The sequence below is a fragment of the Narcine bancroftii genome, chromosome 1 (genome assembly GCF_036971445.1).
Source record: "Narcine bancroftii isolate sNarBan1 chromosome 1, sNarBan1.hap1, whole genome shotgun sequence".
Lineage (NCBI taxonomy): Eukaryota > Metazoa > Chordata > Chondrichthyes > Torpediniformes > Narcinidae > Narcine > Narcine bancroftii.
The window spans coordinates 257450069-257474437 of NC_091469.1; the positions used below are offsets into that span (position 1 = coordinate 257450069).

General features: G+C 41.1%; 1 protein-coding gene across 14 annotated transcripts in view; it reads left to right on the top strand.

Annotated features, from left to right (window-relative positions):
• Positions 1-24369, top strand: part of dgkza (diacylglycerol kinase, zeta a) — a 517457-nt gene that overhangs the window by 369930 nt on the left and 123158 nt on the right. For 13 of the 14 annotated variants that reach the window (XM_069896152.1, XM_069896153.1, XM_069896150.1 and 10 more), the window contains 3 exons: positions 385-485; positions 4227-4306; positions 10688-10757. In XM_069896152.1, the coding sequence (XP_069752253.1) occupies positions 385-485; positions 4227-4306; positions 10688-10757 (251 nt within the window). Of the gene's footprint in view, positions 1-384; positions 486-4226; positions 4307-9672; positions 9718-10687; positions 10758-24369 lie in introns of all 14 variants that reach the window. The other variant, XM_069896185.1, reaches the window with a different exon arrangement.

A 24369-nucleotide genomic window follows, 5' to 3' on the forward strand; every position in this document is an offset into this window, starting at 1 on the left:
AGCCTTGATTTTTCAATGCTCCAGGCTGCAAAGTACAATTTGACTCTGAGCCCTTGACACAGGCAAGAATCCTGCCACCAATTTCTGAACGAGGAAAGGGAAATGTTCCAAACCCTTTGGCTAATTATGTTGTTCCAATTTCAAGGTGTGATGTGATAAACCCAGTCAGTCCTCATGAACATTACGTGCAAAGGTATGTGATTGACAGTTGCTCTCGAGATGGTGAGACGGCATCAGACTATTTCATTATCCCTTCATTTTTCCAAGCCAAATATGTTGATAGGCAGGCAGAGCACCATTATTTCCAAATGCACTATGTAGTTAGAATTTGACTCTGAGAGAAAGCTTTCATTTTATAACATGAAATGTATTTTTTTGCTTCAGTCAGCAGACGACATCAGAGCGCCTGAAGATACGTGTCAATCGCATCAGCATGCATGATTACGAAGCCTTGCATTACGACAAGGAGAAGCTGAAGGAAGCCTGTAAGTGACTGGATCGAGGGGACAGGATTTGCTGTATCCTCCTTCCCTGGTATAAAGGACACTGCTGCCTTTCACAACCCAAACACTTCACAGATAATGGAATATTATCAGTAAGCGTGGCAGCCAGCTTATCCATAGCAAGTTCCCACAAAAAACAATGGTATAAAATATTTTTAGTGATGTTATGTGTGCTATAACGTGCATAATTAGGATAATATCTAATTGTATTTCCCTAATGACTGAGCATATTTAGTACATCCATTTCACCATACATCAGGGTTTGTAGTATTCGTGTTTGTCCTGATGTTTTCTGGGATTTAAAGGAAGGTCCAGTGTGGTGGGCTCAAGATAAATTTAAGTAGTATTTCACAAAAAAAGACCTGACGACAGTGATGTGTAAGTGTGAAAGAAGTGGTGCCATGCTTGTGCTTGCTAAGGTCCATGAGGCAGATATTACAGGCCATGGTAAACAGCTCAGAGAGATTGTCAACCTCCACTAGCATATGGTCAAGAGGCCTCACTGATCAAGCTCAGTATACAGTAGGATTTTGTTTTCCAGCTTAACCTCAGCAAATCAGCTCTTTTCGATCTTTGAGAGAGTTCAAGGCAAAATATTTTTGTGCTTTTTAAACAAAATCATCTTTCCTACTTCAGAGATCCGTGGATCTGTTCTGATCTGCTTAATAAATGGGGTGGAGGGTGTTTAAAAGGCAAATGAACATGTTAACAAAATGGTAATGTATCTTTAAGTTTACTAAATGACCACTGGGTGACAGCATTGGGTAATAATGGTTGTGACAAGGTTTCAGGCTGATCCATCCTGCGTTTTTTTTAATGCTGGGACTGGGTGCTTGAACCCACATCCACTGAATTACAGGAACTAGCATGTATTTGTAATAGCTACTGTGTTACAGGAACAGTGTATTGTAAGCACTGTCCTGTGTTTATAGCGATACCAAGACAAGATCTTGTATTTGTACCTGTACCCAGAGTACATCTGGGGCTTCCTCTGTTCATAATTATGTCCAGTTACCAACACTGCGCTTGTATCTGTACTTGTGAATTACATACACTGTATTGCATTTATCCTGTTGGTATTCTACCCAGTTTATTACAGTCACTGGGCTTGTAATTATATCCACTATCACATTCGTGGTTCTGGGTTCCTGTTAGTTACTGCATTCACAATCCCTGTCTGGTGTTTGGACCGGTTCCTGTGGCGCTGTTCACACAATCATCTGTTGTGCAGACCCTGAACCTCCAGTTTGCTGAGCGGTTCTGATTGGTCTGCTGTGGCTAAAAATATAGGAACCCTGGTCGTGTATCATTATTCAGACCTGGTTATGAACCTATCAGTGCTAATTAGTTGAGGGTCTTGCATTTTGAGTAGCACAGAGTCTGAAGAACCACAAAGAGAGATGTTCATTTCCACATCAGACTCTTTATTCATGAGCAAAATGGTGCTGAAGCCCTCTGTCCCATGTATGCTATTTGTAATTTTCCCTACAGCGCTATGAAGCCAGATTCCACTTTTAACAAGATTGAAAATAAAGTAAAAAAGGCACAAAGAAATGAGCTGCTGAGTAGATGAGCTGCTGATCATGGCAGAATGTGTTCAAATTTATTGTCACACATACCAAGGTGCAGTTGGTGAGTTTGTTTTGCAATCAGTACAATCATTCATCCCATACACAGTTCAGCAAGTGAAGCACAGAACACAGTGCAATGACAGGGGGCGATCATTGGTGCAGAGCATCATTTTACGAGCGCGAGGTTTGTTCAGGAGTCGGAAGTATTCCAGAGAAAAATGGTCCTTGAATCCAGTGGTGGTCACGGCCACGCTTCTCCCGCCTTTTAAACTCTACCACTTTCTTGGTTATCCTCAAGACCTGGTATTTTTAAAGAGCTAGTAATAAATGTCCTGGTTGATGCGAGGGTCTCTGCCCACTTTAATGACAGCAGCATCCGCCTGCAAGACAGAGTTGAGAAAACAAATCCATTCAATGACGAACACATCTGCTGTAGACTTTGGGCTAAGGCTCTGGAATGCAGGAGTTAATAAGCCTAAGGTTGTCTTAAGGACTGAGCACCCACACCAGGACCAAGTCCTTTGATCTGAGAGCTTGAGGGCAGACCTGGTCAGCTGTATTTATGGGTCAATAATAAAATAAATACCACTGCAGTCAGTCTGACTGAACTTTTGTCAATAGCAGACAAGAGCTGTTTGGTTAAGTCCAAAATGTGTTTGTGTTGAAAAATTTGATTTGTGACAGTTTTCTGCTTAAGGATTTACTGGCAAAGGAGCTATGTGTTTATGTTGTTGCTGAAGGGTAATTTACTCCACTTTGGCCTTTACTGCTGGGTCTTTTGAGACTAGATTCCTCACCCACAAGGTGGAGGAGGGGAAGTTTGTAGAAATACTTCCCAGCAGATTTGTAAAAAGGATTGAAATTAAATAACATTTTCTGAAATGTTGTACTTGAGAATAAGTCACAGTCCTTTGCATTGGTAATAATCATCTTATATTCAGTTACACCCATCGTGGTGCTCTGGATACTGATATAAATGAAAAACTAATTTCACAAATGAGCGAAGCCATTTTTCTCTTCTATATCAATCCCATTTTTGCATCCTGCCACCAGCACCTACCTCCAGCCAATTCCAAAATGCAGGCCAGATTGTGTGTGAACAAGAAAAAGTTGTAAATTACTCCTTGGGGGCTTCCCGCTCAATGGGCGGAGCTTGCCGAGGCCCTAAGTTCAGAGGAGTTGGAAGACTTGCTTCCTGTGGCTCAGAATGGTTAGGTTCTGATATCAACACAACTACCACAGAAATAATAATCCATCCTTCACAAAGTTGCTCTCATGATTCACTCAGATACTTTTTGTTTCTTGATGGTGGAAGATTAATGATACAATGGCACAGTATATTGATGATGTTGAGCTCATTTCCATTTTCACCTTAGTGAAGGACATTATTCTTCATCAAGGATATCTGCAAGAGGTGGTGTCTTAAGAAAGCACCCTCTATCCTCAAGGAAAATCCCCACCACCCAGGCCATGTCCACCTCACTCTCCTACCATTGGGTACAGGAGCATGAAGGCGAGCACTCAGCAGCACAGGGACAGCTTCTTCCCTGCTGCCATCAGATTCCTGAATGATCAATGAACCAAAGACACTGCCTTACTTGACTTTTCATGCACGATTTTTAAATTTATTTTTGTAAGCTGGTTTAGATGAACCTTTGCCCTGTGCCGCTGCTGCAAAACAACAAATTTTGTGACTTGTTCATGACAATGAATTCTGATTCTGAAACTGCTGCCCTTGGAGGTACCAGCATATTGACACGTCACCCCGAGAAGGTATTAAATATTTCAGTGACCCAGGTTCAAATATGGCACTATCTGTAAGGGGTTTGTAGGTTCTTCCTGTGACCACGTGGATTTCTTTCGGGTGCTCCGGTTTCTTCCCCCGTTCTAAAGATGTAAAGGGTTAGGTTTATTGGCCGCATGGGTGTAATTGGGCAGCACTTGCTTGTGGGCCTATTATTATGCTATACTTCTAAATTTAAACTTAAAATTGACAATTACATTAATTGGTCACATGGGTGTAATTGGGCGGCGTGAGCTTGTGGACTGAAAGGGTGTACGTTGCAGTTTGACTGCATTTCTTTTTATTATTGCTGATATGACAGTTTTTGAACGTGCATTTGCTTCAAGTGCCCTCTCTTCTGTTTGGCAGCTGTGCCCTTGGGCATCATTGTTATCCCCGGGGACAGTGACTTGGAGCTCTGTCGCACCCACATTGAGAGACTTCAGGAGGTAGGTCTTGTTTTGGTTGTTTGAAATCGTGACTCCCAGGAATTGTCCACACTCTCCTCTTCACCTCTGATCCCACCCAATGATCACGCATGTGGCAACAATGGTTCCCATTGTTGAAGAAAAATGAAAAAAAATGGTTGATGCAAAACCTTAATGTCTATAATCAACTATATGCATCTTTTGAGCTGGCCGGGGAAACTAAAACAAGAGGACACAGTCTCAAGATTCGGGGGAGTAGATTTAGGACAGAGATGAGGAAAAATAGTTTTTCCCAGAGAGTAGTGAATGTTTGGAATTTTCTAACCAGGGAAGTGGTTGAGGCTGACTCATTAAACATATTTAAAATTCAGTTAGATAAATTTTTACATGATAGAGGAATTAGGGGATATGGGGAGAAGGCAGGTAGGTGGAGATAGGTCATAAATTAGATCAGCCATGATCGTCTTGAATGGCGGAGCAGGCTCGATGGGCCATTTTTGGCCTACTCCTGTTCCTACTTCCTATGTTCCTATGTAAGTTTTATGTTTTCCCTTTGCACTTGTAGGATTGTTGCCTCCAGTTGGAGGCCTGACATGAAAGGGGCTGGTGATTGTCATTCAATCAATTCATCCAGACAAAGGGCTTGTTAATGTCACCTTTCTGAGAAAGCTATCAGAAATGACTCAATTAAGGCACTTTCAGAGTTCCGATTGATCTTCAGAATTGTTCATTTGAACAAAAACATTGCCTTGGAAGATGCTTTACCTCCAGATCAATGTGTTTTGTCTTATTGACAACACAGATAGAAGCCATGATCTCTGGTTAAGAAACTGAAATTAGAGCAGCAGAAAGTGTGTGTTCATCAGGGCAAGTGTAGAGTGGTGTTTCCCAGGGCTCAGCAGGAGAAGTACTGCTGATTATGTTGGATGAAGGAGGAATGGTCGGGGCGTTGGAAGTAGCAGATGGCAGAACATAAGATAAAAGGAGTAAAAGTGAGTGAGGCCATGGATTGGCATCAAATGATCGGACACCCAGCAGGCGAAATTCAACGCAGAGAAGCATTTGGTAGGAAGAATGAAAAGATGATGTAATAGCAAGATGGAGCTACTTTAAAGCTATATCAGTGACAAGAGAGCCTGGGAAGTTGCACATCCTTGAAGGAAGCAGATGAAGCTTGAAAGGCTGTTACAAATGCCCATGGGAATCTCAGCATTATAATTAGATCTGCAAGAACACAAATCTACATAATTTCCAAATAAAGCACTCATTGGATCTCAAGTGTAAACCAGTCTGTGTGGGCTGTGCTTTAGAAAGGATTTAAGGTCTCTTGGAAAAGGTGCAGAGGTGATTTACCAGCCTGATACAGGAAGGTAGGGGTCAGGACAATGTAATTTGAGGACAGAAAAGGTTAAGATATGTTCCAAATACAACAGGGTATTGGAAGAGTTAAATAGGGAGAATATGATTCCAGTTCTTGGGAATTATGGTAATCAGAGAACACAGATTTGTACGGCAATTGATAAAAGAATCAAGGACTTTAGAAGGTAGTGAAAACAGATTTGGGAATGAACTTGTAAAGGGTTCTGGGGAAAAAAATAACTCCAGTATAGGATAAGAGTGGAATTCACTGGAGTCATTTCAGGCTCTGAATATTATCTAACTGCATTGTCAGGTTCATGATGGCCAAGTGCATCGTTTATGATGGTGCCTTCTGAAACCTGACTAACAATATTCAAGATGATGAAAGATGGCAGCAGTGGGGGCAGCCAGAAGTTTTCTGATCTGAAGAAATGTTCCACTGGTGGAAAAACTGGTTTTCATTCTTCTGGTACTTCATAGATTTGAAACGATATTCCTTTGTTTGAGTTTGAATTTGGGTTCCTCCTCCAGACAGGAGCCATGTGATTGGAATCACTGCACTGACACCTTTGCCATTTTCAGTATTTGAACCAGGATCTTAGCAGAGTGCCAGTGATATTCGGGATCCAGCTGCAAATCCCTCTGACATCTTGTGCTTCCCTCGATCCCAACTTTTGGGCAGAGCAGACTAGTGATGATGCTTTGATTATTACCTGAGCTATGTACAGATTGATTGACACTGGGTAAAGTTAATTAGTGAATTGAGTGAGTGGCTCAGAGATGGGCACAGGAGAAATGAGTGTTGATTTGTGAGCCATGAGAATCAGTACTGGAGAAGAGGGTTCCATTTGGGTCAGTTTTACTTGAAATAAGTGAGCAAAATCCTTGAGATCCCAGCAACCATGTCCATAAATAAACCTTTTTTTTTAAAAATACTGCCTGTCCTTCCCCTCCTTCCTTAGTTTTGAAGCAGGGTTTAGTCCCGAAGCGGTAACTGTTCACTTCCCTCTGTGGATGCTGCCTGACCTGTCGAGATCTACCAGCAGTTTGTGCTTTATTTTTTGTTTCAGATTCCATCCCCCGTAGTCTCTAGTGCCTTCAGTTTTTGAGTGAGGCTGGCGAAGTGTCTGATGATGGGGAAATCGTTAAACGTAAAGAGAGCAGCTGGGCAGTGATGACTGCAACATTTTCAGGAAGTGATGGTTCACGCAGACATCACAATGTATGTGCAGTTCAAGAAGGGAAAAGTGATGTGAAGATTAAATTGAAGACTCTTGTGTCAGAATGCCCATGGCATTGGTAACAAGGTCAATGAGTTAATGGCAGAAATGGAAAAAAAAAAGCTGCCAATTAAATAAACAGAGAAGACGTGGTTACATGCTCCAGGTTACCTGACTTTCTGAGAGTTGGGCAAGATGGAGAAGGAGGTGGGATGAGCCCAATTTTAATGACTGGGAATTAGGGCAATAAATAGAAAAAGAAAAATCCAATTTCTAGAAAAAGTCCAATCAGTTGGGGATGATGGTGAAGCAATGGTGAGCGGTAGAAAACGTTGATGGGAGTTATCCATAGGTCCCAAATGGGCCTATGTAAGGCATGGTATTAATTAGGGTGCTTGTATAATGCAAGCTACATTTATTAATAACGTGGAGATGAATTTAGGGCCATGAAGAAAAGATTTGTTCTCTGGATCATTATGAAGAGGAAGCAATAAAATAAATGACTGTTTGCAACCTGGCATTGTATAAACAAAAGGACCCAGGCCTGAAAAGTTTAGTACCCTTTAATTCCTCTGGATTCTGTGTGACCTGCAGAGTTTCTCCAGCACATTTGTCTATTGCACTCAACCCCAGGATCTGCAGACATTTTTGTTTAACCTCTGGCTAATTGATGACCCGGGGGAAACAATGATCATATGATAGAATTCCACATGAAGATCGTTAATTGTTCAAAGCAGCAAAAAAAAAATCCACAGATGCAGGAGGTGCGAGTTGGATATGCAAGATTATGAAACTGCATTAAAATATCTGATAGCAAATAAGAATTGGCTCATTTTTAAACTTATTCACAAGTAACATTTTTCCCTTTAAGGCAAAAAAAACCATGAAAAGTAGTCCAGCCATGATTATCAAGAGGAATTAAAGATGGTATTAGATCAAAGGAAGAAGCTTATTCCATTTCCCTCCAAAATGCAGTAAGCCTGAAGATTAGGAAATTTTCATAGTTCAACAAATGAGGACCAAGGCATTGATAAGGGAAGGGAACATAGAATGCAAGAGAAGGCGAGCAAAAAACATCAAAACAAATTTTAAGAGCTTCCATAGGTATGTAAGGTGGAAAGGATAAGCTAAACATAGCTAAATCGGCTTATGGAAAAATACTGCACAGGCTTGGCTTGAATCTACAGGAGTTAGAATGAAAGGGAACTTGATTGAGACATGTATGAACTTCAGCAGGAATGTGTCCTCTAGTGGGAGCATTTAAAATCAAGAGTCTCTGTTCAAAAATAAAAATCGATCATTTAACACCTTTTTTTCCCACCTTGAGGGCCATGAGTATTTGAAATGCTCTTTCACAAAGTAGAAGGGTCTTTGAATATTTTTGAGGTAGGTGTGGAAAGACTCTTGACAACCAAGGGGCTGAAAAGTTGCCTTGGTATTTCCATTTTTCTTCTTCCTTTGAATTAGCAAGAGGCCACTGAAGTGTATGTGGATGCACAGGAGAACACCCCTTCCCCACCTCTTGTTCCCATTGACTGCCCTTGGTTCCACCGCTCACCTACACACCAGGGGCACTTTTTAGCAGCCAATTTACCCTCCAGCCCATTTGAGAGGAGGGAGGAAATAGGCCAGGCAGAGAAATCCAATGCAATCATAGGGAAAGCATGCAAACCCCATGCATACGGCACGCATGGTTGGGATTGAAGGAGGGTTACTGGAGCTGAGGGGCAACAGCTTTGCCGGCTGCACCACTGTTACCTTCATTGAAAGGCGATTTTTTTTTTTTTTTTTTTTAATTTTTTTTTAAAAGGCATTAAAGTTTGTATTTATATGCTCTCCAGAAATGACAGTTATGAGAGAAGCACCACAGATTTGTCTCTATTAAGCTCACTAATCACTAGCTTCCAAGCTGGGGCCAGAGAGCGAAAGGCGAAATGTTCATGAAATTCATTTGCCGTGTGAGGGGAGATTGACCAGACTGAGCTTATGCTGCCTCCAAATCAGGAGTGAAATCTTTGGAACAGACTAAGAATTTTCTGGGGCTTGATGAAATCAAGCCAGAATTGATGGAGTGTCCACAATTTTGTTTTGAATATTTTATTTTTGATTTTTTTCCCAAAATTATACATAGTGACATTTAAAACTTTTGAAGTGTCCACAATAGATGCTCAGTCTCAAAATAAGGAGTTGGGCTTTTGGGATAGATGAGATGAAATTTCTTCACCTGGAAAGCAGTTGATCTTTGAAATTCGCTGAACAAAACAAAAGTGAGAGATCTTTAGATGTTACGGAGAACACAAAGGAAATGGTGTTAATGCAGGAAAATGTTGCAGAAATAGATTGCCTGTAATCTTACTGATGGATGGAATCTCCTCAAGAGACCCCATGGCAGTTTGTTGCATTTCCTGGGTGACCAATCTGCTGTCTTATCAGCATGGATGATTTATTATCTTCATTTTTTCATATGTCCTCATCCCTTGGTATAAATTTTCCATTTAGCTCCTCCTATTGTCGGGCACTTCCAATTCACTCTGCCTCTCCCTTGCCATGCATTCCCCATCCCATAATCCCTCTCTGTTGCCGCACTCGATGAAGCATCTATTGCTAAGGCGGAGTTGTATTGGTGTTCCTGCGAGTTGCCCAAGAATGTCTGGGCCTAATGACCTTTGTCCTGCTGCATGCCACAGGCTTCTGAATTAATGTGTACTGAACTTGTGACTCTACTGATGTAACAATATTCAGCCAGTATGGTTCCAGCAAATGTTCCTCGGTTGTTGATGGAATGCAAGATGTTCTATTCTTCCACAGGATTTCCCCCTGGGTCATCCCTCACTCCAGCATCTGATGCTGCAGGTTTGTGATTGGGTGATATCGCTGATTTCTATGTCCTCATCTGTTCTTACCGAGAATACATCTTCCTATGTAGACTGTGAATTGTGTGGGGTGTTTGCATGGAATGAGCATTTGCATGTGGTTGGCATGAGGTCTGGTTTGCATGTTTGAAGAACAGTTATTGCCAGTGACCAAATTTCTGCAGTGCAATAGTACTGAGTGTTGCAGTGTTATTTTTTTTCTTGAAGCATATAGGAGAGATCACAAACCAATCTAAAGAAAGTAAATAGCAATCCACTTTGTAAAATTTCCTCTACTGGAATCGTGTTAGGAAACTAGCCAGTGCCACCAATCATCCTTCATAAGATTCAGCCTCAGATGGACGGGTGTGTGAGCCATAATCCAGGTGCTTCCCACATTCAAATCTAGAGAATTTGATGAGGAAAAGGTCAGAATTGAATTGTCTGACTTCAAATACACCAACCTTGTCCTTCACTGAGACTATTTTCACATCATGCATGCTTGCTCAATCTAGTCAAAATAGTTGGCTTCATTTGTTCCCTTGTTTAATTGGACTCTATGTGCTTCTTTATAGATGTGTTGATCATGTCCTTTTGCCCTTGATGTTTATCTTTGTCTTTTGCCTATCACCATGTAGCCTGTTTTCCATCAATGCCAAATGGGGGAAGATTTAACAGGCTGACTAACAGTCTGACAGGCCATGGCATGAGTGTTTCATTTGTGGCCAGACACCAGCTGATGGGTTTGGTTTGCCCTAAGTGGCAGGTAGCTGTGTGGGCTGGCCGAACCCACATGAATATCAAACCTGAATATAAAACCCACATGTGGCTCAGAATGGTGCAACTCCATTTTCTCCTCCATCTCAGATATGGGAATAGTAAACCACAGCTCCATTTTATCACACTGTGTTGTACATTCACTGATAAAGTTCATTAACGAGCTAATGGGTTTCTCTCATATCCCTTTGCAGGAGGACAATGGAACCAAATCGAGAACTTTGTCTTCACAGAAGCTGTCTCCAAAATGGTGTTTTCTGGACTGTAAGTACACATTTGAAAGACATTCTAAAGAAACACTCATTCCAATTGGATTCCCTAACTATTTGAATTACTGATATTTGTAAATGGACTTTAAAAGGCTATTTCTACATTGTGCTCACCAAGATCCTTGATTATAACTATGGTGTGCTGGTCCTTTTAAATAAATATTTCAAAAATCTGAATATTGGATCCAGGGTTCAGCACCAAAGCGCCCAGTCTCACAGTCAAAAGGAAAATTCCAAAGCAATGAAATGCTGGATCATTATTTCTGCACAGACCTTTCTAAAGATGTGTTATGGAAATAAACTCTAGAATAGATCAGCATTAAAGCAAAGTATATTTATCAGCAGTCATAAAAACCCAAATACACAAGACCACGCCATTTCTCATCCATCCCCTTCCTCGTGCAGCAGTGCATCGTGGGAGCCATGTGATTATTCAGAGTTTTGTATTGAACACATCTGTTGTGTATAATTTAATAGAGCATTTAAAGAAGTGTAAGATCTAATTTACTTCAATCTGCGGGTCTCAATAAATGGTGCATTACCTTCTTGGGTCCTCTTGAGAAAAATTTTGTATTGTGCTTATTTATGGTTTTGCAGAAGCTGGTGAGAGGAGGATGACGTATTCAAGGAATCACACAGCATTGCATAATGTTCATTAAGATCTTGACCTTGGAGAGAGAGAGAGAAATATGGTGAGGTTAAGAGGAAAACTGATGAATTCAGCTTTGGGCCTCATGAGGACTATTTATTCTAACACAAACTATCGAGAAAAATGTGCTGCAGTAACTCTGAGAGCCTGAAGGAAGAGGGATATGGTGTGGAAATGCTATCAGGGATTGGATGCAGGAGTAGGCATGTCTACATGATGACAGTTCTAGCTCCATTTTGCTGTCATGTGCCAATACTTTATTCCCCTGTCCATTCTTTAAGTTTAATTTTTTAAAATTCTTTTAAGTACATTAAATTAAAATTATACCTGGTACGGTGAGAGAGGTTCTTCCGTGAGTTGTCTAACAGGTCAACTCTAACATTCATGAGGCTAGATAAAGTAGAAAAACAAGAGTACTATTACTGAGCATAAACTCACAATGGTAATAAAAGATGAGTTGGTACAAGCAAGGGCAACATTGTTATGGGATTCATTCAGGAACCAGTCTGTTGGTTGGGAAGAAATTCTCTTTAAGCCAGATGGTGTACAATTTTGTAATTCTGAGCCTTCACTCCAATGGGAGGAGAGTGAAGGGGCTTTGTCCAGGATCTGATGCATTCGCTCGTCTCATGGGCTGCCTTTCCTCAGCAGAGGAAGATGTACATGGAGTCCATGGAGGACACAGTTTGCGTGATGCTCTTTGTGCTTCATTCACTACCTTCTACAGCTGCTTCTAATCTTGAGCAGAGCAGCTCACACACTATGCTGTGGTGCATCCAAATAAGTTTCATTGGTGCACCTATAGACGCAGGTGAGGAACATGCCGAGCTTCCTTGGTCTTCTAAAAATATTTAAGCACCGTGTGTTGACTTGACCATCAAAATGATTGGTCCATTATCATGTTCGGAAATGTTAACTCCCAAGAACTTGAAACTGTCTACTCTTTCCACTTCAGGACCATTGACATGGACAAGGGTGTGGATTTTGACCCCTCTTGCTGACCTTAGGACAGTGGTGGTTTTCTTGTCATCATGTTGTCAGTTAACTGATTTTTCTGTTACAAATTCAATTACTGTCAACCTCTTTGGAGGCTGGATTATGTACGTCATTAATTCTCTGTGAAAAGTTTTGTTCTGATTTGTCTCTATGGGGATTTAATTCCCACTGGTACTGTTCTATTCACTATTTGCTGGCCAATAGAGATGCTCTTTTGCTATTGATCCTCATGAACCCATTCAAACTTTGAACAGTTTTATTGGATCCTGACTCATCAAACATTACAACACAGTACAGGCCCTTCAGTCCTACCAAAAAAGTACAACCCTTCCTACCTTGTAACCCTCTATTTTTCTTTCATCCATGCGCCTGTCTGAGAGTCTCTTAAATGCCCCTAATGTTTCAGCCTGTATCACCACCCCTTGGCAAGGCTTTCCAAGCACCCACAGCTCTCTGCGTAAAACAAAACATCAACTTACACCTGATGTCTCTCATAAACTTTCCTCCCTTCATTTTGCAGAGATGTCCCCTGGCGTCTGCTGTTTCTGCCCTGGGAGAATGGTGCTGGCTGTCCACTTTATTTATGCTGATTCAATAAATAACTGGCCCAGTCAGCATAGTGGTTCATGCAGCATTATTACAGTGCCAGCTATCTGGGTTCGACTCTGCCGCTGTCTGTAAGGAGTTTGCATGTTCTCCCTGTGTCTGTGTGGGTTTCCTCCAGGTGCTCCAGTTTCCTTGCACGTTCCAAAATAGCATGGGAGTTAAAAAGTTAATTGGTCACATGGATGTAATTAAGTGGCATGGGTTTCTGGGCTGGAAGGGCCTATTACCGTGCTGTAGCTCTAAATTAAAAATTAAATTACAATTAAATTAAAATTAAAAATTAAATGTAAAAAATACATTAAATTAAAATTAGATGTAATCAAATATCAACTTTTCCACTGCAACTAGTAGAAATATATTCAATCTACAAGGCAACTATTTGCCATGTCTCTGGACATCAGTGCACTCGGCTGTACAGATTGATCATTCCCTTGCCCCTTCTCCAATTAATGCATGGTCGAAGTCACTTTCTTCCTCCAGATATTTTCAGAAGACTGCCTTTAACCTGAGACCACTTTGTTCCACTGCTGTGTTGGCAATGTGTATTTTATTGATGGGGTTGTATTTTCATTCTTATTTCCTTTCATCAACTGTCACCCATTTGTCCACTCCTCTAAATTACATCTGTTTCCCGTAATCACTTCTCCGGTTTGCTGCGTTGCCAATTTTGTTATTTTCCCCTCCATGACCATTTATTGATTTTGTGACCAGCTAGAACAGTGGCTGTTACAAGCAGATTGAATCAGGGGCTGTTTTAATATAGCAATGAGATGAATAGACTCTGGAGAATACCTTGCCCTTCCTTGAATGCAGCACTGTATCAGCACTCTTCTGGAAGGGAACTTTTTTTTTAAACATATCTTGCTATGTTATTAGCCTTCATTTCATTTCTTGGTTCTTTCCTTAATTTTACTTTCCATTTTGTTTTGTTCCTTGTGCAATTCTGATCTTTGTGCAAATCCCTATTATCCTGGTTCTAATGTTGTTCGTCTGATCCTTGCCCATCTGTTGTCTTGCCTAGTAACACTCCCAGCCAGTCAGTCCGGAAAAAGACTCCACTGATCTTCTGTCACCGAAGTTCTGGCAAACGTCACTGGGTGGGGAATCTTGGCTGATTAATTCTCTTTCAGCCTCAGGGATGAGTCCTGTTGTGTCTCTCATTTTTCTCACCTTTGGTTAGGCATTAGACCCAGAACTATCCTGCATAGTTTGCATACCACAGCAGAACTTGTATTTATCTTCTGAATTGGGAGAGAAACTGTGTTTTGATTCTTTACTCCCAGTTCAGCGAAGGCAGGGAGCAAATTACTAATATCAACAGCCTTTTCAAATTGTGGGGTTACTCAATGTCCAAAAAATAGTGAGTTGAAATTGACCAGTAAATAAACATCAGTTTCTGAACAAAATAAGTTGTGTCAAAGCACAGCAGAGGGTTTTTTTGGGGGGGTCCTGTTGTAGGAGGATGATCACAAGAAGACTGAATGCATGGGGGTGAAGACAAAAAAAAAGTCCAGATGTATGGGAAAGGGAGTTAATTTATGAAAGTGCCAGAGTAGGAAATTGAAAGAAACCATGTCAGCAATTGAAAGCGAGCTCTTTTTCAATGATGCATTTAGCACGGTGAAGGTGAGCAAGGATAATGGGTAGTGAGCAAAAAAGGAAAGTAGTCAGTTCCCTGGAGTGGGAGTGAAGCTTGAGGGTCATGACCCAATGAGCTGATGAGCACTGGTTGTCAAGAATGGGATCCAAAGAGCAATTTCAGGAGGTGTGAGTTGTGTTCAAAGGGACAGAAAGGGAGGTGGAGGAAATACCAGAGAACTTTGGATAGCTGGTTCCCCCATAAGGTTGTAGTATTACTCAGAACTTGTCAAATAACATAACTTGTGGGATAAATCAGGAAGTCTGACACAGGCAAGCTATAATCCCCTTGAGACTGCCAATGCAACAGTTGCAGACAGGAGCCTAAATCTTTTTAAAGCATTACCACCATTCATTCTTGAGTTCAAGGTGCTCATCTCTGATCTCCATTACCAAGTTCTTAGATAATATGAATTAATAGAGAATATAAATTCCACAAGTGATGCAGGAGTTCAAATAATTTCCAGCAATCCCAGTCTTCTGTTCATTTAATGTGGAAAGTGAAAGTGTTTCTTGGTTCTGTAATCAGAAGAATAGTGAAAATGTTCAGCCTGGTTACCATGAAAGTAGAGCAGTGGTTCTCAACCTTTTTCTTTTCACTCACATCCCACTTTATCTATTCCCTATGCCATCAGTGCTCTGTGATTAGTAAGGGATTGCTTAAGGTGGTATGTGGATGGAAAAAAAAGGTTTGAAAACCACTGTTTAAAGTACCTGATTGACTCGTTATGTGCACGGTTTCATAACTCCAAAGGAAATGGGCCAATGACAATTTTTCTCAAGCACAATATTTCAGTAACAATTGGGTCTAGAGCAGTAATTCTCAACCTTCCCTTCCCACTCACATACCACCTTAAGCAATCCCTTACTAATCACAGAGCACCAATGGCATAGCGATTACTTAAAGTGGTATGTGAGTGGAAAGAAAAAGGTTGAGAACCACTGCTTTACTTTCATGGTAACCAGGCAAAACATTTTCACAGAGTAGAGAATTGAAAGTCTTAGAATTGTCCTTAGTATAGCCACATTTTTTTCTTCATCATTCCTTAGCTTTTCAATGCAATTGAGATGGATCTTTGTCACTCAGATTTTTAATCTTTGAATTGACTATTCTCACCTAAATTTGAAAAGAGGTATTTGCATTTCAACATCTTGATAGCCCAAAGTGCTCTGGAATTATGGAGTCACCGAGGACAGGATGGAAACAGGCCCTTTGGCCTGAGGCCTCCCTCCTGCCCATCAAGCACTCATTTATACTAACATATCATTCTCCCCACATTCCCCTCAGTACTACCACCTACACACTAGGGATACAGTAATTTGCAGGAAGCAATTAATCTGTCAAGCCAGACTTCTTTGGGTTGTGGGAGGAAACGGGACCACTCAGGGGGAAACCCACTAGGAGAGCTCCATGCTGACAGTGCTGGAGGTCAGGATTGAACCCATGCCACTGGAATTGTGATGCAGCCGCTCTACCACCTGTGCCACTCACTGTGCAGTCCACTTACCACTGATGAAATGTTCTTGCCATATCATCACTGCTTGGTTTAAAAAAAAATCAGCCAGTATGTTCTGAGCAAGCTTCCTCGAATAATAACGTAGCAATGACCGTGTATTGTGTTTCTGTGATGTTGACCAGTTGCAGAGATAATTCCCATGCACTTGGACACTCTTAAACGGTTTCACTGGATGCTTTCAGACTCACCAAGAGCCATCCCCAGGGTTAGGACTATTCTTCCTTCTACACATCGAGTGATGGTGAACCTGCCCTAAATCCTGATTAATTTATTGTGATCTTGTATTTAAACAAAATTATTCATGCCTAATTATAACATAATTAAGCTTTATGAACAGCACAGTATGAGCCCTTCAGCCTCTTGTTGTTGTGCCGGCCTATATGAACCATTATAAGGGACCGTGTGAAAATACTAGCAATAAATAGCAATAGCAGACAATTTATAAACAGCATGGGGAAAGTTGGTAGCACTATTGCACACAATTTATAAAGACAATAGGCAAAAGCAATAGCGGGCCTGCCTTCCCAGGATTCCATGCGGCAAAGAAAGGGCTGTATGCATGGAGCACTCATGGAGGGGTTTCCCTGCCGCACAAAATTCTGGGAGGGCAGGTCTGCCATCACTTTTTCCCACAATCTTTATACATTGTGTGCAGTAATACTACCAACTTTCCCATGCTCTTTGTAAATGGTCCACTATTGCTATTTATTGCTACCACTTGCCTCTCTCTTGCTCTCTCCCGCTGCAACTTTCCTATGGCAAAGTTTATACCTTCATTTTAATCTTTTGTTTCCTTCACGTTCCTGCACTCACGCAAAAACTTGCGTCATTTCTGTCCTAGAATGCAATTCTCAATTTCACTGGAACGCCAGCATCTGCAGACTCCGGGGATTGCAGTAGGGGTCAAGGCAATCTATCCGCAGCATGAAATGACGTCTATTCACGCCGGCATTCAGACTAATTTGGTTTCACACTTGACCCTTATCCTGCCAATTTGCCGTTAATTCCTGGGTCAAGATGGAAGTGTGAAAGGGACGATTGTTAATATGAACCTCTGTACTCCAATGATGCAGCAGTACTTCACCAAAGTGCGCACCTGGACTTCAAATGTTATGTCAGACTCGGACACAGACTTCAACCTCTGAGCCTTAGTTAACACTTGCAGGAAATATCCAGTGCCAAGTTAAAACTATAACATGTAAAGGATTTTTAATGCAGTAAAACTCATTAAGTCAGTTCACAGATGCCTTATTAAGATTTAACAGCCAGATTAATGAGTATTAGGACAGGTAATCAAAAATGTATGCATTGTGAATTGGAGAAGTGCAGGGAGGGTTATTCCAGACCTGAAGGCAGTGGTGATCTAAATAAGTGAAGGATGCAAAAGAGATGAGAATTCAACAAATGTCATCCTCAGAGGATGTTGGTGTTTGGGTGGTTACAGAGGAAGGAAAAGTGTTAAGCCATGAGGATAAAAACCATTATTGAAGCTATCTAAAGCATGGTGTGATGGATCACGATGAGAGCTAGGGTCTGGGTAGCAGAGATCTGAAAGGATTTCTATAAAAGCTTTATGTAAGGGTAAGTAGGCAGTGAGAATGGAGTCTGCTTATCAGTGTGCCAGCTCTATAAGCTGCCTGTTCTCATTTAGTGTTGGCATCCTAATATTTCTCCCAGCTTGGAAGTTTGATCTTAGCACATCTGGCATCAACTTTTGGCCTGTAGCTCGCAGGACACCCCATATTAAAACCACACAAGTGATCTGGTGTAGATTTTTGATTTTTTTTTTAGAATTCCAGTGCTGGTTTTAGTCAGAAGCTGTTTGTAAAAATGCAAGGCTCAGCTCTCTGGCAGGCAGCTGGAAGCAAATGAAGCAAATTTTTAATTAAAAAAAAATTTTAGAACCTGGAAGAAGCTGATTCCAGCTATTGACACCAGTGCTGCCCAATTATACCCAAATTCACCTACAACCCCATATATTTTAGAGGGTGGGAGGAAACCAGAGCACCCAGGGAAAACGTACGCAGATCAGGGGGAGAATCTACAAATCCTTCAAATCGTGCATGGACTGCCATATTCCCACCCCCACCAAAAAAAATATTAACAGCCTCTTCGAGAGCAGGCCTTCTTTAAACTCCGATTTCTTCTGTCTTTTCTAGTGTGAGCACTTGGAATCCGAGACCTTGTGCCCTCTGGGGTATTGTTCCTCTTTGGCATTGACAAAATGGATGCCTCATCAATTACCATAAACCTTTGACCTACAGGGTCAGTCAGATAGAATCTTTTCAATGGGCCTATGGGAATTAGCTTTTGTCTTCTGCACTTTACTTCCAGCTTTTTGCAGTTCAAAAGGTAAAGCACAGTGAAGTTTCAGAAACTGATATGATTTAGTTGATTTTACAGAATTGTTAATTAACAGGCTGTACATTCCTAAAGACCATTTAATATAAATGGGCATTTTTCAGACTCATTACTCTGTAATGAGAATTTGACACCCTGGAAAATTGCACACTTGTAGCAGATGTAATCTCAGCTGCCTGAGAAACTGTTCATGAATGAGTGAGTGTAGTTGCTTGGTTGGATCTCAATTATTCAGAGCAATTTTTTGTTGCCTTTAAATATGTCTCATCTTGAGTAACAGCTGTGCCTAATTATATGTCTAGCCCTGGCAGGAGTTTCAGATTTGCTAATTGCTGCTCTTTCACTCGACCCAGCTTCCCGTTGTCCTGAGACTCTGTGTTGGGGGCGATTCATTGCCAGCAGCTCACTCTGGTGGCCTGTAATCGCTTAATGCTTTCCAGAGTGTCTCACAAGTGGCAGACTTGTGATAATTAAATATACTCTTTGCGCGAGAAGGGAGAGACCTGGGCGATAAGCAATGCCTCGGTGTAAGTTAACTTTAAGCTTGGCTTGAGCGTAGAGCCTGACCTACAATCCCCGTTTAGCCTTCCCCTTCCTTTTTTTTGAAGACTTTATTTAAAATTTTTAACATGAATACAATAGAGAATTACGTTTAAAGAAAAATAAAAAAAAATTAAAATGGTATGATTACAATATTACATCAGAAAACTACACAAAATAACCCCCCCCCCCCGTTAATTGTAACACAATATTAATAGTCTAACTTAAAATTAGTCCAACCCTCCCCCCCAGCCTTCCCCTTCCAATGTCACTGTTTGCAATCAGAGTCTGGAAGGAGAATGCACTAATCATGATCTGTCTAGTCTATTCTTTGCTGGCCTCATGACACCACTTGGATGTCCATTTTTTGTAAATTTTAAAAAAAGGTCTTTAAGCACATGATTTCAATTTTTTATTTGATAACAATTGTGTGTGAACTTTACCCTTTTATGCCTTTGCAAAAGAAATTAAACAGGCAGTGTGTGCAAGTGCCAGTTGATAAGGAATGTTTGATTTCTTCCTGTTAGATATGAATATTTCTTAAGGAAATATATGTGTGTCTGAAAGTCATTTATGAATGTTATGAATAAGGCTTGATATTAAATTTGGTGTATGTGTCACAAGTGCGCAGCAAACAACTTCTGTTCACAGCAGTTATCCAGTTGGGACCTGCAACCTTCCTACAATTGGTAAAGTCCGCCCTCTGCATTAAGATGATTTGAGGGGAGGAGGATGATAATATAAATGGATTAAAATGAGTGGTATCAGAAAATATTGTGAACTGAGTAAGCCATTTCCACCAATAACCATGTCTCTGTTTAACTTCAATGTTAACCCTTTTACAATAACTTGTTCCTCCCTTCTTAGAAAGGCATCCATTTTGTCTTATTATTCTAATAGCTTCAATTATAATGATAATGTTTATTGTCATACACATTCCACATTATACAATGTACATGTGCACTGAAATCCTTCTTCCTGCATTTGAATAAAAACTATCATAGAAAAATCTATCATAGTGAACTAATTTAGTTCAATTAAAAGAGACAATAAACACGTAAGAAAGATTAGTGGTTCTCAATCTTTTTCTTTCCACTCACATACCACTTTAAGTAATCCCTATGCCATCGGTGCTCTGTGATTAGTAAGGGGTTGTTTAAGGTGAGATGTGAGTGGGAAGGGAAGGTTGAGAATCACTGCTCCAGACCCAATTGTTACTGAAATATTTTTCTTGAGAAAAATTGTCATTGGCCCATTTCCTTTGGAGTTCTGAAACCCTGCACATAATGAGTCAATGAGGTACGATTAAAACAGTGGTTTTCAAATTTTTTCTTTCCACCCACGTACCACCTTAAGCAACCCCTTACTAATGACAGAGCACCTATGGCATAGGGATTACTTAAGGTGGTATGTGAGTGGAAAGAAAAAGGTTGCGAAACACCGAGATAGATAGATAATAAATATTGACAGTAATCCTAGTGCAAAATAATGACCTGCAGTGGTGGAGGCAGTTCTGTTGTGGTGTCAGAGCAGTCGATGATTAGTTCAACGGGGAGGTTCAAGAGGTTGATGACTGTTGGAAAGAAACTGTTCTTGAATACATGACCTGCTGAGTTTTTCCAGCACTTCTATACATTGAACTGAGAGTTGCTGATTTTCAGGTGTATGTATCTTCTGCCTGAAGGTAACAGTGAGATGTTACAGAGCTAAGGTTACAAATGTGAAAAGTGTCCTTATCATTTACAGGATTCTAAACAACCAGTGACAAATTGGCATTGTCACAAGCTTCCAACAAAGTTGCCCATTGTTTGCTTGCCAGGGATAACGGGGAAAGCATAAATTATTGAAGAAACATGTTTTCAAAAACATGAATACATTCTCAGCTCTCCCGTTAGACAAGTCAAAGATCATCAGGCAGATTGGAAGCAGGTGGAGCTAATGAGTCCAGATGAGACTGAGAACCAGCTGGTGAGATTCATCCCAGTAAATAAATATTTGGAAGAAGGCTTGGTTTGGATAAAGTGAAAATGAGAGGATTTTAAACTACCACATCAAACCTTATTGCAGTAAAGATGGACTCTGAGTTGGTGCAGGCTCCCGCTGAAGCCATTTCATTTCACAGCCATAATTTCCCTGAAGGTAATGAAGGCAAAGATCACCAATTACTGTTACTCTTTGCAAGGTGAGTGAAATGTGAAGCAGCTAGGTATAGAAGTAAGGCGAGTGGGACATCCAGAATCAAATTAACAGTTTGAATGTGCCAACCTGGATCTTGCTTCCATCAAGTTCAAGTCCAGTGTTCCACAAAATCCCAGCAAATGTGTCGTGTCTCTCTCAATTACTTTTCCTCTTGTTATCAGATTTATTGTCAGAGTATGCCATCACATACCACATTGGGGTTCTTTTTCTGTGAGCGAGGCAGAATTACCACTTATTGGTGGTGCAAAAAAAAACTGTACACAGCATGTACATGTAAACAATTAAAGAAATGTAAACAGACTGTGCAATATAGAGAGAATAAGATCAATAAAGTGCACAAGTAAGAATCCTGAAATGAGTCCTTGATTGAGTTTGTCATTGAAGAGTCTGATGCTGGAGGGGTAGCAGCTGTTCCTGAACCTGGTGGTGTGAATTTTTTTTGACACCTGTATCTCTTGATGGCAGTAGCGCGAACAGAGCGTGTACTGGGTGGGGTGGGTCTTTGATGATTGCCGCTGCTTTCTGACAGCAGCATTCCCTGTAGATGTACTCAATAGTGGGGAGGGTTTTGCCTGTAATGTCCTGGCTGTGTCCACTACCTTTTCCAAGGCTTTACGCTCGAGGATTTGGTGTCCCCATACCAGGCCATACATAGTGCAGCCGGTCAGCACACATTCCACCACACATCTGTAGAAATTTGCCAGGGTTTCCGGTGTCATACTAAACATCTGCAAACTCCTGAGGAAGTGCAGGCGCTGATGTGCTTTCTTCATGATGCCTTTTGTGCAATCAGTCTATGAAAGATCCTCCGAGATGGTGACTCCCAAGAACCTATATTTGCTCATCCACTCCATCTCTGATCCCCCAATGATCACTGGATTGTACACCTCTGGCTTTTCTTTCCTGAAGTAAACAATCAGCTCCTTAGTTTTGGTGACATTGAGTGCAAGGTTGTTGTTGGTGCACCATTCAGCCAAGTTTTCAGTATCCCTCCTGTATGCTGACCCATCCCCTTCCTTTATACAGTTCACTACTGTGGTATTGTCGGCAAGTTTGTAGATGGTGTTATTGTACCGAGCTACACAGTCCTAGGTGTAAAGTAGAGCAGGGAGCTAAGAACGCATCCCTGTGGTGTTCTGGAACTGGTGGAGACTGTGGAGGAGAAGTTCTTGCCAATCTTCACTGATTGTGGTCTGGAGGTGAGGAAATCTATGATCCAATTCACAGTGGGGCAGTTTGTATTATAAAGGATTATATTTGTATTGCAGTAATTTTCAGCTTTCTTGGTACAAGATAGTTTGAGATGCTTCTAATCTCTCTGTTTCCTTATCTTCTGTGGTGACAACAATCTTGGAGAACCACCTGTCTTGTATATTTTTACCTTTTTTAATTCTGGAGGATAGTTCTCACAGAATGTGAAATAAACCATCCGATGAGTAAAACCATTAAGACGGAATGCTCGTCATTTGGATTCCAAGTAAAGTAGACTCTGGCTGAAGAGGGGCCCAAGATTCTTTAGCAAAGAACAAAAAATTTTGAATGCCTATTGCCCTTGAAAGTATCCCACTGCATTGAACGTCCACTTTTATTATAATTGTGAACATTAGTGCAATGTGAAAAGGAGCACCTGAGGGTAAGTATTCTGTTTGAGAGTTGAGGTATGGGTCTGTTATTTTCCTTTCAACCTGAGTACTGATGGCCTGTGCTCTTGTTCCATGCATCTTTTTTTGCCAAAAGCCTGCCTGATGGTGTGTTTTGTAACATTTATATCATTAAAATATCCCTTTTCAGAATTTGCCTTGCTTAGACCACAACATTGGAGCACACAGCAAAGTAGACCTTTTGGCTACTTCTGAAATCTGTTCCCTTTAGTGAAATCAGGACAAGGCAGCACGTTTAACGCAACACTACTACAGCGCCATTGATCGGGACCAGGGTACAAATCCCGCACTGTCTGTAAGGAGTTTGTATGTTCTCCCCGTGTCTTCATGGGGTTTTCCCCACACCGTTCGAAGCGTTCCGGGGATTGTAGGTTCATTGGGTGGCAAGGCCCATGGACCGAATTGGCCTGTTACTGTGCTGTATGTCTAAATTTTTTTTTTAATGAGTTCCCTCATGACCACGTGTGTTTTCTCCAGTTGCTTCAGTTTCTTCCCTCCCTCCCTCCAAAAACTGCTGGTGTTTGTAGTTTACATGCAGTTGGTGTATTTGGGGAGCACAGGCTCATGGGAAGGCTGGTTACCATGCTGTCTCTGCCAATTTTTATTTCCATGCATTTAAACGTCTAACATTGCTTCTTTTGAGATATGAAAACATCTTTCAATCTTGCCATGATCTATTCAGTGACTTTCACAATGAAGAGAATTTCAAGGATTCTGTGTCATCCAGATGAAAAAATCTTCTCTCCCCTCTGGGGGTAAAAGACAAACTGCTGAAAGAATTTAGTGGGTCAACAGCATCTGTAGGAGGTGAGGAAATATCGACAATACCAGTCAAGAGTGGGCATTTGGACTCGTGGAGTTTCCCTCCAAAACATCCACATTTCCTTTCCCACCACAGACCCTGTTCGGCCTGCTGAGTTCCTCCATAGTTTGTTTTCTGCTTCAGATTCCAGCATCTGCTCTCTCTTGTGCCTCTCTTCTCATCTCTACACTGATGGGCTTAATGAGGTAATCCCTTCTTTTACGGCTTCAACAGGTCAGCCGGGAGAAACCTGACCTTGCCTCTGTTCTGTAAGATTCAACGTCATCACCTCTTATTTTCTAAACTGTATAAGCTCTGTCTTCCCATTGCTGCACTGGTTTATTAGCTGGAGAGACCAGACTTGTGTCCATTACTCCAAATAGCACCATCACTTTGGAATATTTGGAAGAAATAAAAAGGGCAATCTCACATTGTGTGGTTTTTGGCATGTTTTCCATTGAGGTAATACTTCACCTGAGGATCACTAACCTCGGCACCCTTCATTACAAATCCAAATTCACAGGCATTGCATCGGATTCATTTTATGAAAAATAATTTATTCAGGGAATTAGGATAGCAATTTGTTTTCACGCTTTATTGCTCTTCGAGAGTTACCTGGCCATCTACAACATTTGAAA